The 15,860-nt window shown below is 38.1% G+C and overlaps 1 protein-coding gene across 3 annotated transcripts in view; it reads left to right on the plus strand.

Annotated features, from left to right (window-relative positions):
* WDR37 (WD repeat domain 37) overlaps positions 1-15,860 on the plus strand; it is a 44,596-nt gene that overhangs the window by 1,042 nt on the left and 27,694 nt on the right. The window contains exons 1-6 of one of the 3 annotated variants that reach the window (XM_063148201.1): positions 1,534-1,622; positions 4,257-4,288; positions 8,078-8,255; positions 10,873-10,969; positions 12,665-12,760; positions 12,916-12,980. In XM_063148201.1, coding sequence (XP_063004271.1) covers positions 8,118-8,255; positions 10,873-10,969; positions 12,665-12,760; positions 12,916-12,980 — 396 coding nt within the window. In that variant the 5' untranslated portion in view covers positions 1,534-1,622; positions 4,257-4,288; positions 8,078-8,117. Of the gene's footprint in view, positions 1-1,533; positions 1,623-4,256; positions 4,289-8,077; positions 8,256-10,872; positions 10,970-12,664; positions 12,761-12,915; positions 12,981-15,860 lie in introns of those variants that run through there. The other 2 variants (XM_063148183.1, XM_063148193.1) reach the window with 2 other exon arrangements.

Here is a 15,860-nt window from a genome sequence, read left to right on the forward strand (position 1 = left end):
CAGCTTGTCAAATTTATTTTGTTATTGCTGTGAAGTGGGCTTTCTATAACAGTAATGTAATGGAAGGTTTATGTAAGGAACTGGTGGAGCAGCTTCTTCGAAGTGATTCAGTGTCATTGAGTGCACCTTGACATGATACGAACGTCTGTTGTTCAGGCACCCATTTTACAACCTTACAACTGCATCATTTTCCTTGAGCAAATTTCTGAAACTGCTTTCCAAGCTAGTTTGCTGTTGGCGTTTCTGATCATTTTGAATGAGAACTGCTAACCCCAAGAACCCACAAGTATGTTTTCTAATGAGTAGTTAAGATTAGATAATCTTTGTGCATGATGTCAGCTCTAACCTGTCTTGTAGTAACTTTAGATGTCGCTTTGTGTGTTGTGGACTTGGGCAGTTATTTTAAGAAAAGGTGCTGGCACTAAACATTAGCATTTAGGGCCAACTGTAATGTTGATTGTCTTTTTAATGCCAGTTGTTTATGTGTATGTTTGTCCCTGAACTATGTTTATCGTGTTTAATCTAAAGATTTTGAGATGAGACTGCCTATTTAATATAGGCAGGCCCTTCCACCATCTATTTCTTTAATTCAGGACTTGTTTGAAGCATGCAGTCTTTAGTATGCACCGAAGTGCTTAAGTTTGTTGGTACAGTCACAAGACAAATATTGTGTGGTAATAATGGCTTACAATAAGATCTGACTCCTATCCTGAAATTGCAAGCCACAACTGGTATGTGCCAAGTAAGGAGGAATTAAGTGGTATTGCATTCTATACATTTGAGATGAGATTAGGATCATTTTATGTCATGGAATTTTAAGTCTTGGAGCTAAGGCTAGTAGGTTGTCTTGTGAGGTGAAAGCCAGGCTGAGGGGCTTTTTTTGGAGGCCAACCCTTCAAAGCCCTGTGGGGGAGAGCTGGTTCCTGGTCTGTGAATGACCACTGAGGAATGGACAGGAATCAGGATGGTCTTCTTGCAAGCCAGAGTGGTTTGTATTTTCTCATCTGCAAGCAATATGTAGTGACTATTTTTAGGCTTGCTGTTCAAGATGGTAGGCTGGGTGCTCACAGTGCTCTTACATGGTCTGTTGGTAGGTTCTGTAGTTCTCTGTGCTAGACCACATGAGGTAATGCTTCAAGAATGTGCTGTGCAGAGATTATTTATTGGTGCTTCTGAAGAGCTTGCTAGATATATTATAGTCAGAGTCAAAATTACTTGCTTTTGTTCAAGTCTTAAGAATGAAAAGATTTTAGTTTACTTTATATTCCCAGATGAAGAGCAGTGATACTAGAGGTCACTGTGCTTGAATAAGACCATAATAGCAATTAATGAATACATCCATAACAAATACACAAATATTATTTGTTTAGGGACTAGCAGAATAAGATTCTAGCTTCTGAGTGTGGTGCAGTACTTCCTTGAACAAACACCTGGTTAAATTGCTTTTGCTTTTGAACTTCCTTAGGATTCCTCACCCTCAGGTCCTGTATTTGCATCCCTGTGCCTGCATGGAGGCTACTTCTAGGCTGTTAAGGATTTGCTAATACAGAAATGGGAGCTGCAGTGCCTGTGAAACAGCTGAGGAAATAAAGTACCCTTCATATTTTAGGAGTTCACCAGCTGTAAGTAATTTTGCAGGAATTGATGCTATCCCTTGAGTTCTTCAATAAAGTCAGTTCATCAATACCTCTAAATAAAGGAAGGGTACAATATATACTGATAGGTTACTAACTAGTGTTGAACATAAGATGATATTGTATTTCACCATTTAAACTAGTTCAAACAATGAGCACCCTCAGTGAGCACAGGTAGCCCTGGTCTCAAAGGGAAGCTTTCAGGTCTCAGTCTGATGATTATTAGTGGACCCAGGAAGGTTTCTACCATATTAAAGAAAGTCCAAATCTGCTAATTATTGTTGTTTAGTATTAGATAATATGAACTTGTATGGTGGGAGTAACATTTTTTGCTTCAGCAGACTGTGTGGCAGGCTGGGTCAGCCCTGCATTTTGGTGTGACTGCAGCATTTGCTGACATAGTTGAATTAGCAAGATCAAAGCTTGCTAGCTGCAGAACTGGGCTGGCTTACATTTTACATTTGGATGTTGGTGTTAGAAGCTTGCTTAGAGTAGGTACTCACTAATGTGTTAAAGTTTTTATCCTTGATTTCAGCTGTATAACATACCTCAAATTTATTGGTGCAGCTTCTTTACTCGGCTTTCTATTGAAAGGAGGTTGTCACCCTCAGTGGTGGATGCCTGCTTTCCCCCTGCTTTCCCCTTTTACATCTCGAGGAACACTCAGCTTCATTTGAAAGAAAGCTGCACTAAATTTAGAAAAAGAAAAATCAATGTTGTAATGCTCGAGTGGATTTCACAAGGTTTGAGCACACTCATTAGTGTTTCTAGCCTCATCTGTGATGATCTGGAATGGTTTTGTTTCCTAAATATTTACCTTTAGCTAAACAGCTAGTCTTGCAAAGCAGTCTGTTTAGCCTGGTCTTTCTCAGGTGTGCTGTAGTCCTGCAGCTTGCATTGAATTAATGGCACTTGAATGTACAGCATCACTGAGGCAAATTGTTCACTGAAGACCTAAAAATGAAAGTTTTACTCCTTTAAATTTGATTTCTTTGCATATTAATAAAAGAATGTAGTGGCACATGTTGATACTTAAATTCCCTTAACTCATGAATAATGCTGTCAAACTGAGTTCCATGTAATTAAGAACCTAATAACTGTAATCATTCTTCTCTCTTTCTGTTTTCCCTCCCTGCTCTGTGGAAAAAAAAGCCCCAAACCCACACACTCCCCTACATTAATGGGCATCTTTGTATTGGAAGGTTTTAGTGCTGCACTAGACAATAATTACTATTGTAAAATGTCTTTGTGTTTTATATAGTGTACACAGAAATTTTCTTCTAAGCTATGTTTGAAAACGGGAGATATGAGATGAAGAGATTTAAGCACACACAAATACACTAAAATGGTATGGTTTTTTTTTTTTTTTTTTTCATTTGAGACAATCATTTAAATAGCAACTATTGCTATTTCTAAACTCCAAAGAAAATGGAGCAGGGAGATGTTGGGGAAGATGTTGCTGAATCTTCCTGATGCTTTCCCTTTACAGAACTTGTGTGTTGTCTTGAATGAACAAAAAAGGAAATGCAATACTGTAGCCATTCTGTCTGTGCTCTGACAGCAGAGCACAGCTTTTCTCCCTGGCTTCAGCAACATGCATACCCCAGGAATTCTTTCCTTTCAGCAGCCTCCTTGTTCTCTGTTCAAGAGCAGAAGTAGGCAAGCATGATTAGTTACTGCTGCAGTGAGTTTTTAAGTCTGGAAAGGCCAGTGTGTGCACTCTTTGTTGGTGCTGTTTCTCTGTTGTAGCTGACTAAAACAGTAATTGGTTACACATCTGCTCGTTACTGTTACTCTGATGAAATACTTCCTGTGACTGGGTACATCTGTTACAGAAAGGTAGGTGGTGGAACTTTAATTTAACACACTGTAAAATATCCTGTGAGTTTAATTAAACAGCATATCTGAAATACTGGAGTATCTTTGCATTTAGCAAGCAGTAAGCACCTGTGGTCTAGATGTTTTCTGGGACACCTTTTACTCCCCTACTTCTGCAGATTTATATTGCTGGAAAGGTTCTCTGGAGGCTTTCACAGATCACTGTGTGAAGTCTGTGCAATTGGAGTGTTTTCCAAAATGATTGAGCAGAATAGCTCAGTATGTCTCTTAATCTCACTTAGTAATACAGCACTTGTGAACTGCCACCCTTAGTGAAAATACTTTAGTAATACAATATGCTTCCTCTTTCTCCCCCTCTCCCTTTTTTCTCAGAAAGTACATTTCTTCAGGCTTTTTTATGCTTGATTGCTAATTTTTAGCTTCTGTGAATTTAGCTTCATTTGATTCAGGAAGCAAGGTTCCAATGCTTCTTGGTGGGTTTTCCATCCTACTTGCGGCATTACTGAGTAGAAGGAAAGTGACCTTAGTGAATTTTTCTTTTCAGAACCCATTTGGAAAAGTTAAGATTAACTATATCTGGCTAATAATATATAATGGATTGTTTTGAAGCACTTTTTTCTTACTTGGTTTCACTGGGATTCATTTGTGTTTATGTTTTCCCTCATCCCCCCTCTCCTGTTGTCTGGTGTGTTCTAACTACAAGTTTCAAAGAATTGAAAGACTTTGACTGGTTTGTGTACTACTGACTGTTTCACTAATCAATATTTAATATGGTTTTCATAGGATATGTAACATGACACTGATATTCTGGACAGGTAATTTTCATTGTTTGAAAACCTTACATAATAAGGGGAATCAGGTAACTGCTAGAAATGAGCACCTAATTTTTTTAGCATCATATTGCCAAGGATCTATTTTGTGAAATCTACTCTTGAAAAACCTATAGCTTCTTACTGCTGCAATTGGATCAGAAGAGTTCTGAAATTGTCAAAGTGAAGTTAATATTTAAAGGGACACTGTCACTATTTTAAAACTGAATTTAAATCCTTGTTCTAAGAAAAACGTATTGATTATTGCTCCATGACTCAAAGTTTGTCAGGCTGTTTGGTGGGATTCAGAACAACACTATTAAAGGCAGTGAAGCTATTCCCCTTAACTTGTCCTTGCCATCCTCTGTATGCACATGCCTGCTTGTGGCCTCTTTGGTTTCAGCTTTGCTGTGGCTGTGTGCGCCCTCCTGCCGAGCCTGGGAACAGCTGCATGTTTGCCCTCTCCAGAACGTGCATGGGTGGTGTGTCATGCTGCTGCATGAGGAGAGGGCAGTCCCTGGCAGGGACACTGCCTGCAGGGCTACAGAGACAGTGATTCCTACCCAGTCTGCTCCCTTTGCTCACGAGCTGCCAAAGTAGAAACTTCTACGTAGAGAATGTGAGAATTTCACTCTGTAAAGATGTAATCTCATGCATATGACTGTGTCCCTTTAAATTCTATGTGCTAGAGTGTATAGCTGCCAAATCTGCATGTAGTGATGCTGCAGTTGATTCACTGAGAGAAGGGATAGCACCCAGAGGGACCATGACAGGCTTCAGGAGTGCAAACCTCATGAAGTTCAACAAGGCCAACTGCAGGGTCCTGTGCCTTGGGTTGGAGCAGTCCCTGGTATCAGTGCAGGGTGGAGGGTGAACAGATTGAGAGCAGCCCAGCAGAGAGGGACCTGGGGCATGAAAAACCAGACATGAGGCAGAAATGTGTGCCTGCAGGCAATGGCACAAGAAGATGTGGACATGTTAGAGCTAGTTCAGAGAAGAGGTACAAAAGTTATCAGTCTGCTGCAAACCTCTTCTGTGGAAAAAAAAGCTGAGAGAGATGGGGTTTTAGCCCAAGAGGATTCTCTGGGGACACCTTATCAGGGTATCCCTGTCACCTTATCCCTTTCAATACTTAAGGGGAACTTTGGAGAAGGAGAGACTTATTACCAGGGACTATAGTGATATGACAAAGGGTAATGATTTTAACCTAAAAAAGGGTAGATTGAGATTAAATAGAAGGAAGAATTTTTTACAGTGAGGGTGGTGCAACATGGGCACAGGCTGGCCAGAGAGGCAATGGATGCCCCACCCGTGGAAACATTCAAGGTCAGGTTGGACAGGGCTCTGAGCAACCTGGTGAGCAACCAGATGTCCCTGCCCATTGCAGAGGAGTCTGACTAGAGGACCTTTAAAGGTGCCTTCCAATGCAAATCATTCTACTCAAAAAAAGGATATTGCTGGATAATGTCCTCCAAAATGAAGTAGCTTGGCAGAAAGGGCAAGTGGATACTGATATAGTTAAAACAGTGGCTTGTAAGGCATATGCCACATTAACATCTTTGTGTCTAACAGTTCAGGAGCCACATCTGGCAGGGATTAGAAATTGTCTTTTGGATTTTTTTACTCCCCTCTACCCCCAGATCTTAAGTGAAATGGTGTTAATGGATTTATGGGATTATAGTAGCTATGTGAATAAAACTGTCTTAACAAAACTACCTGTGTGCACGCTGATGTATCTGGCCTTAAAATGTAATCCCAAACTGCAGATTATGGTCACTGAAAGCCATTGAAAGAGTGGTTCCCAAGGGAGCTAGGAAGCAGGGTGGAAGAGGGGAGAAGATATATGTGTGCTTGGGATTTGATCCTCTTTTGAAAGGAAATAGAAATGTGATGAGCATGGAAAACCTGTTCCTCATTCTTGACCATATGTCCATGAACAGGAAGATACTTAGTGAAGCCCAGAGAATTGACAGTAACTGTTTATGGGATGGACTTAAAAAAATTTTGTAGAGGACTCTAGCCATAGTGAATAGCAGAATTTAGGCAAATAAGGAACTACCCAATGGTAGTTTTTTCTAGCCTCTTCTTTAATTTGTGAATATAGCTATTTAGTTACTACTGATTAATCACACATTAAAAGCTCTGATGGGATTAGGTGCAGGGGAGAACTCTGTGGAATCCAGAGGATATGAAAAATAAAATTTAGTACAGTACAGGTCACTGGTGCAGCCTAAATTTTATTTTAGATTCACTATGGAATTGGTGTCAGGTTACTGGAACACAGTTCTTCTAAAAGCTAATTAAAATACCAAGTTCTTTAATAAGGATGGATGGGCATTAAAATCTTAACTAAATCTAGTCTCATTTTTGATACTAATACCTGTATCTCTATACATTTTCATTTTGTGATTTAAAACCCAAAGGAGGTTTCAAGCTCATGTTATTCACAGTGCATACTGTGTTTTTAGTGTGCTTTCCTTGGCTTTATGATGTGGTGGGAGCTGCACACACCATGTCCAAGCCCTGAAGTGGTTAATGCCTGCCTTGTTCATAGCCTGGTGCTCATTCCTAGCGTGAGATCCAGCGTGTTGGCGGATCTTAAATTGGAAGTGGTCCTGGGTTTGGTTTAAATTTTCTCTGATCAACTTGTTTAAAAGGAAGCTCAGTTGCCTGGTTAGCTTTGCCAACTCTGCTCTCCTATTTCTCTGCAGACTATTGCACCTATTTTAAGTTTTGATTGTTGTTTCAGAAATGATTTATGCTGGAGAATGAATTTTTATTTTGTTCTTATTGTGCATGATTGAAAAATTTTGGGTAATCAGTCCTGAAACATTTGAAATACTTAACAACTGGTACTCCATGAAACAAAAATTAATTTCTGTTGAGTGTGGGGTTTAAATTTAAAAAATCCAGTAATTAAATGTTTGAAAAATAAGATTTTGACAGTAAAGAACATATTCTCCATATTTATGCAATCAAACATAATTTGATTTTTCATATATATTCTCCACATCTATGCAATAAATCAGGCATAATTTGATTTTTCTTAAACAGGGGAAGCAGTAGCTCATACATGGTAATACTGTTTGGTGATACTGTCAGGTGGTTTTAGGCACATTGAAATGCATATATTTGGCTTTATCAAGGTGACAGAAGTTAACCACATCACCAGCAGCCTGTTAAGTCAGGCACACTTTCACTATTTCATAAATTCATGGGCATTTTCATTATTAAGGAAAGTGAAACCATGAGCTTCCATAAATGGTGGAAGGTAGTTTTCAGAACTTCTGTAATGAAAATTAGTTTCTGCCTAATTCTGAACAAGGACATCTGTTAAATTTCGTACAGTAATGCTTAAAGTTGAATAATACATTTTTAACCTGACAGTGTCCCTAAATTACCATGTTTGCTTTCATTTTCCAGCTGGGTTTTAATTTTGCATGCATTTCATTGAACTATAGTATGCATAATAGTTGTTTCCTGGAAGCATTTTGGGGCTGTCTCTGCTGGTGTTCTCCAAAATGAGCAAGGAAGTGGAATTAATTTTCCTTTTGTGGAGGTTTGTTAGCTAATGAATAAATAATGCAGAAACAATTCCATTCTATTTACCTACATGCATATGGTTTTGGACTTAATGTTGTTTGAAGACCAGCTGTAAGTAAGAGGGATCTCTTCTTTTTAATGACAACCCAAACAACTCCAAAGTTCAGTAGAACCAAATCCTTCCATTTTGAGAAAAAAATATTTAAATAGCGGTTCATTTGGCAATTTGTAATGTGTAATGCTTGTCCTTAGTTTATCATAGGAGCCTCTGTGAAGCTGTTTTTTTGAAGTAATGCCAGTAGAAAGTGGAAGCTGTGCATCTGCTCGCCAAGCCAAGCAGAAGCGTAAATCACACAGCCTTTCCATCCGGAGAACCAACAGCTCCGAGCAGGAGCGCGCGGCGCTGCACAGAGACATGCTGGAAGGGCAGGTGAGCTGCTGCTGGGGAGCTTGCATCACTTTTTGTGTCTTTCCTATGGGGAGAAGCTAAACAAACTTCAATGTTGAAGTATGTCCAGCAAAGCTGCAGGAACAGCAGATTTGTTGTTTGTAAGCGCTCACTGCCTTTGGAGATGATTGACGTGATTGTTGACAGTGTTTCAGGTAGGTTGTGTTGAGACCTGTGGAGTTTATCAGCTTCTGTGTTTTCTTAGATGAATAATCAAGCCATAAAGCCAGTGGTAAAAATCCCAGCCTGTTTATTCGCTGCAACCTCTCCCTCCCACCTGCAAAAGAAAAAAATCAAGATTGATTCTTGCTTTCTTGGAATGGCAGCAATCCAGAAGTATGAATAACCAGATACTTCTTATGATGACTCTGATAGGGAAAATATTAGTTGGAATGCTGTTCTGCATTCCTTTCCATAAAGTAAACAAATACTGCCTGCCTGACAGAAGTGTGAGCTAACTCAGATTTTTGTTTGTGTGGGCTTGTTTGTCTTGTTTGGCTCAAATGAAGGTGTGCTATTCTGGGATTAAATTCAAGGGAATGAACAGCAGCCACTGCTTCTGTAGCTTTCTTAATTATGTCAGAGTAGTGGGTGCAATCTGGACTTGGAATGTTGCACCTAAAAATTCTGAGATTACCAGTAGGTAAGGCTTCTGTCAGAAGCAGTACTAGCAAATATAAGCAAATGCCAGTTTAAAAGAATTTATTGTCAAATTGACTACACAGTGTTAGTGTGGGGACTGGCAAAGATGATGCAAAGCTTGATTTTTATGAGACAGTTGGTTTGAAATACAAATGGAGTTTGGCTGCGAGAAACCTCACACTGAAGTCTGCAGAAACACTGAAGGGAAAACCTGGTGTTTTTCTCAGTGTTGTGACTGTTTTATTTTAATTAAATCTATTTTTTAGTAAATCATAGCATTAGTTTTCTGGGAGTTAACAGAGCCTAGGTTGTTGCTTCTAGTCATCTAAAAGTTGGAGAATCAAGTACTTGGATAGAAAACTCTTCATGCATTTGTAAGTATTGCAGCCTTACTTCAGGAAAGCTGTGAAGGGCAGCTGAGAGGTCAAGATATGCTGTCACCCCTGCATAGTAAACAAAAATGTTAAACTGTTTCAAGTGTTTTAGGCTGTAATGCATAGGTGTTTAAAATGTTTTATCTATCATCTTGTTGGATTTTGTTGACCTTGAGCAGCTGGGTGGCAGATTCTATCAAGTAGAGAGTATTAGTGCCCCTTCACAGTGTAGCTGTAAACCTCATGAGATCTAGCTAAGAACTTTTGCAGATAAAGAGATAACATTATTACATGCTGTTTTAATAAGCTGTTTTAAACAATGCCAATTTTAAACAGAGGAAAGGAAGTGAATGCATTTTACTGTGTTGGTTACTTCATTACAAGTTTAGATTTGTTTATACTTTCAGGCTTTGAGAATTGGTTTGAAAAACTTTTATACATCTCCTTTTGGTTGCAAAAGTTGTAGGATAAGTTAGTTTCTTTCATAACCTTGCTGTGTGAAATTATTGGGTAATTGATTTTGAAATAATTCTTCTAACTTCAGTGTTTCTCTTAACAGTGTTTAATGTATTTAGTATTTTTGTTTAATCAGTTTTGTTTCAAGTTGGTTTCAATTAGGATCTATTGTGCTTCTGGTCTCACCTTGTCTGAGGAGAGGCAGATGAAGAAAGGAATGATGTAGAGGGGCTTAAGGAGCGTGGTCCCACTTCTTCCAGCACAGTGCCACAGCTTAAACCAGCTGTGAACCTGTGTGAAATTGTGCACAAAGCAGGTGTGCTCTGTGTCATGGCTGTGAGTGCCTTCTCTTGCTCTCTCTTTAAACTTTGGAAATAACCTGCCCAGCCAGGGTCACGGGCGGCCTTTCCCGCTGTGCCTGCAGACAATTCCCGGGGCTGGAACGGAAGGTGACTCAGTTCAGTGAAAGCTTTTTTAAAAAGAACTTTAGAGCTGGCTACCTGGGTAAATAGTAAGTGTAGTAAGCCAATTTACAGAGTGTGGTCTACGAGCATCTGAGGAATAGAATGCTTGAGTAATATCTGAGGAGGGAAGGATTAGAAATTGTAGTTTTTCTTCACACTTAGTTATGGTTAATGACAAAAGTAGGTAAATGTCAAAAATACATTTAAAATTTTAGTTTGTCTTAAGCTTTGGTAATAAGATGCATTGTGTTCACAACTTTCTAACCCATTGCATAGTCAACTTTTGAATTACTTTATCAAACAAAGGTATTTCTTCTTGAACTGGAAACATATTGATATTTAAAAGAAATTTTTTCTCACTTTCTATTTTTTAAAATGAATTGTACATGCATCTTGGTTTTGTAATTTTTCTCTAGTGGGGAAAACGAAAACAAATATCACCATAGGTGTTTTGAATTCTATCCCTTGAAAGAGAAAGAATATATAAAATGAATAACTCTATGATGCACATAGCTATTTGTTTTGTTTCTACACTAGGAGTAGTTTTAATTTGCCTCCTTGCTGGGACATTGAGATAACTCTTAAAATCAGTTCAAGACTGAAGAGTAATTTTATCAAATATATGTAATGAAAAATCTAACCTCCCAGTATTTTGCTTCCTAGGATTCTAAGTTACCATCTGCTGTCCGGAATACACTCCTTGAACTTTTTGGGCAAATAGAGCGGGAATTTGAAAACCTGTATATTGAAAATTTGGAATGTGAGTATCTAGTTTTTTCTCCAACTTATAAATTGTTTCTATTTAGGTTATATTAATACTAATTAAAATGTTTACATTGGATAATGCAGTATAATTAGTGTAGTTTTCCTGTGAGCAGTTTAGTAGTTGTTCTGAACTTGTAGCCAAAGATGGAGTTTGTACCTTTTCAGAAAAAATCACTTTCTTAGCTCTTTGATGCAAGCAGTGAGAACTGATGTCTGTGGAAGCCAGTGACAAGTCTGCTCCTTATCATTGTAGGCTCTGGTTATGTTAATCTCCAGAAACTCCATCCAGCCTTTGAAGTTTTTGGCAATGTTTTATATTTACAGGCTTTATTTTAATGATGTAATATTAGTAAATAAATAGGCTTAATTTTAATTATGTAATATTAGTAAATAAAATTAGAAATCCTACTTGAAAAAGTGTGAAATGGGGTGGTTTTGGATCAAACTACTTACACATTGCATAACCAGCACCTGCAGCTGCTCAGGAGTTTTGAAGTCAAGCAGTCAGATAAAAATTCCAGGTGTTATCTTAAAAAGCTATTTGTTTGATGACAGTGCAGTTGTCTGATAATGTAAGTGATCCAAGGTGATGCAAGAGGATCCCAAGTTAAGTAACACAGGCCTATAAAATTCCCTTGCTGGAATTTCAAGCTGTGTTACATTGGCTTGGATTCTGAATTGTGGAATATGTCTGATTGGGGTCCAAGGCAATTTTGTTTCCACACCTAATCAGTTCCCACATTTAAACCAGACACATTATAAAAAAAAAAATTCCTGCCTGCTTTTTTGACATGTTCTGGTTTTTTTATTCTCTTAAAACCTGTGGTTGTTTTGGTTAAAAGCTGTCATCAAAAGTATGCATTTTTAGTGACAATTTGCACAAGTGAACTCTTGGCCTCCTGCTGAGAAGTTGGTTGGTAGCAAGAAAAGTAGAATTTCCATCCCCAGCCCTCAGAAATACTTGTCAGAAAACAAGTGGTGGATTTGTACCCTCCAGAGTATGATTATTTTCCTTCTTTTCCATTTCCATTTCTTTATCTACTTTCTTCACCTCACAGCTCTAGTTATGATTGTGGTCTCTTTTCACCCCCCCTGGCAATTTCTAAATTTTTCTCTTCTCATGCTCAGTCTAATATTTTTTTTCTTGGTCTAATTCCTACACTAGTGCAGGAGTTATTGTACAGAGAATTTTTTTTAAAATAAATTCCAAAGTATAAAAAATAGTCATTTGCAGCACTACCTTTCTTGTGAGACTCTAGTAGTAGACAAGTATTCAGGGAGAATGCTATTTTGTGATTAATAAAACCTGTGTTAAGAAAGGATGTGCTAATTCTGTGGCTAAAATATTTATGGTGCCTCAAGTTTTCTGTCTTCTGCTGGATTTAATTCAATACAGATGGGCCATGTATTTCACAGAAATGGTTTTGTTAAACCTTAGCCTCATTTATTAGTAAGAGTAATTAGAAGCCACCAATACTTTGTGGGAATCTGGGTCAAGGTTGGTCTCTGGAAAATTCAGCATGAGTCTTGCTTTATAAAATCTGCTTTTATAAAATCCCAGTTCATCTCCTTTCCTCTCCTTAGCATAAAATACCTTACTTACTAACCATAACAGTTTTTAAGTAGTGTGTTGATGCTGTTATTAATGATAGTCAGTTTCTGTAGTAATGTGAATTTCTGGGTTTGTTAGTGCGTCGGGAGATTGATACACTGAACGAGCGCCTTGCAGGTGAAGGACAGACAGTTGATGGTGCTGAGCTGAGCAAAGGACAACTGAAAACAAAAGGTAAGAGAGCCACAAACAATCCTAAACCAGTATTTTTGAATCCACTTTTTTGTACTTTGTTGATTGTTACTGAAGGGAATGAATACCAGTTACTTACACAAACAAGCTAATGCTGTATTTGAAATATCTTCCTTTGAATTTATTTGTCTCCACAGCCAGTCACAGTACCAGTCAGCTTTCTCAGAAATTAAAGACAACTTACAAGGCATCTACTAGCAAGGTATGAGACAAATTAATCTCTGTTCACCCATGTGTACTTGTGAAACTAACATGACTGTCCTTTAAGTTGTGAATTGTGGTTTCTCTAAGCTGGGTAGTGCTGGTCTGTAAATAAATCTGCCTCCTAAGGAGCAGTATGTTTATCTAGGATTCATCAGTGACCCATTACTTCAACCATACCATATGATATTGTTACAATAATTGCTCACCTTTTTTGAAGAAGGAATATTGGAGGGGAGAGAGTGTGCACATGTGTGTGTGGGAGTGCTGTTTTGTAAACAGGACTAAAAAAATAATTCTCTTTCTGAGGGAAATAGAGAACTTGCTAGTGGATTTCTGAATAAGATTTGGGTATTACAGTTGAAATGGAGATTTAAGTAGGCGCCTCTGTGTGTACTATTACACATTCCTTTTTAAAATAATTTTTATTTTTAGCTATGAGACTAGAACAATTTGTTTCCTTTATATTGCAAGCCTTGCTCATCAGTAGCTAGTGATGTTTTTTTGCTTGGTGTATGGCACAGTTAACCGTTCTGATGCTTTTCATTTTGTACATCTGCATCAGCCTGGTATTTTTGTTTCCCACACTCTCTCCTCTTTTTCAGTTTTTGGAGAGAGTTTACCTGCTGCTCTTTTTTCTCTATATCAGAGTAATTTAATGATACATTATTAAGGTTAAATAAAATGTAAGGAAACCACAGTGGAATCTGGAATGTGAACCAGCTGTTTGGTCAGCTCTGTGGTGACCTGTAATGCAGGCTGATATGTGGTGTAGGTGTCTTGGAAATGCCTTCTCTTAAATATGAAAGTTTGAGAGTAGGAATAGGGTGGTGAAATAGACTGAAGCTACTGTGATTTATTTGGTCTCCTTTTTATTTTGTTGTTTTTCAAACTTTTATTCTTGCCAATTTGATGCATAAAGGTGCCTCCTTCAAGACTTAATGACTTGAAAATTCTTTAATGAGACCACTTAAATAGTGACAACATGATATTAATAGGGGCTGTATAGTTTTGGCACCTACTATGTAGTTATGAATTAGTACCCTCTAGTGTTGTGTTTTGTGGGTTTTTTGGTTTTGTTTAGTTTTTGTTTTGTTTTGTTTATAGGGTTCATTTTTTTGTTTGGGCTTTTAAGGCAGGTGTTAAATCCTTGTCTTCTTTTTACTTCCTTGCAATGTAGCACTTTTATTTTTTCCTGAGCAAGACAGGGAGATCTCATAGCTTCAGCATGGGAAGCTGGGAAGTATGAGGAGGAGGAGACTCCTGGGGAGCTGATATGCATGCACAGCAAAGCAGCCATGAGTAGTGGAGCGTGAAGAATTTAATACCTGAACATTATGCTCATCTCTTGTATCAATTGGTAGCCAGCATGTGCTGATGTATTTTGCAACTTTGAGTCAGAATGTACTGGGGAGTAGACAGGAGCTGAAGGAAGTTACAACACTGAGAATATCTCTGTCCAGTGTGTTCTTTGAGATCTTAATGCACTCACAGAAGTGCTTTATTTGGACCTCTCCTTCCTCCCCATAAAGAAGAGTCAAGGCTGTAAACTATTGCCTTTTGACCCACAGAGAGACTGTGGCAAAGAGTTAGGAAAGAACATAACTTTCTAACAAACCATGATTTTTCCATCTGGACCCTGACTGGATGTAGTTCCCCAATACCCTGTCTGAGGAAAAACACATTTACAGTTTTAAGAGTTCAGCAGCTTTGAAATTTTTATGGCTGTACATTCTGTGAGCATTGAATGAACAATGCTGTTTCCCAAAATGGTTGTGTTCCAAACTCCCTGGGGTAGGAGGTCACAAGTTTTCTCTTCAGCCCTGCCTTTATACTGCTACCATACAGGGGGTTCTTAGGTATGTGGTTTTTTGCACTGATTGGGTTTTTTTTTGCTTGTGGAAGATTAGAAGAGACTTGAGTCTTACAAACCAATTGTTTTGTGTAATTGCACACAACTACATTTTTCAGATTGACAGTGCATATAGAATTCATTTTTTTCCTGAAAAAAACTTTCACTATTTGCTTAATCTAATGAGAAGTCTGATCCTTGACTGCTTTAATATTGGTAAAAAATAGTAGGACAGGTAAGAAATACTGAAGCAACCTGTTCATTCTCTTGGAGAAAATGCTGAAGTGAGCATTCTTAATTCAAGCCCTTCATGTGAGATTTCCATACTGGAATATTTTTCATCACTTAGCTGTATATCAAGTTGGCAAAACTCGTTTTAGAAAAGCATGGTTTTAGCAGGAAGGGTTTTCCACCAGTGTCTAAATCCTGAAGAGGTACATTTAACACTTGGTGCTGATAAAAGTAATTTTTCTGTTAATGGACAAGATTCCATAATTTAACTGCAGTTGGTTTTAGATGCAAGAATCACTATATGAAATCCCTATTTTGATGTTAACAAAATGTAATGGCTGCTGTTAATGATGCTTGGCTTATGAAAGTTGTTACAACATCAGGGAAGCATCAATTGTTTATGCAGAGTCCTAAAATAAGCTGAAATGATGTAACTTGCTCCATCCAAGCTAAATACCAGGATCTCTGATTTGTCTAGATCAGGATAAAGTCTCTTAAAAAAAAGTATTTATGCACCAGTAGTTAAAAGGAAAAAAACTTTTTTTGACTATGTAGTTTTGACCTCACTGCCTAAAGTTGCTTCACAGGACATTCTGTTCATCAGGCACAGCGTAATGCTTCTGGACTGGTCCTGAGTTGATAAAGTTTTCATTCTTATTTCTAATGTGCCCTGGTTGTGTAAGAAACTTTGTTACAGGGTGCCTCTCTCTGGTTGCCATGCAATTGTTTCAGTTTGTGCTCAGTTTTCACTAGTTCACATAGTAAACAATTGTTTTCCTATTAAAAAATCTTTTTGTA

Source organism: Melospiza melodia, chromosome 1 (genome assembly GCF_035770615.1).
Source record: "Melospiza melodia melodia isolate bMelMel2 chromosome 1, bMelMel2.pri, whole genome shotgun sequence".
NCBI classification, from domain to species: Eukaryota; Metazoa; Chordata; class Aves; order Passeriformes; family Passerellidae; genus Melospiza; species Melospiza melodia.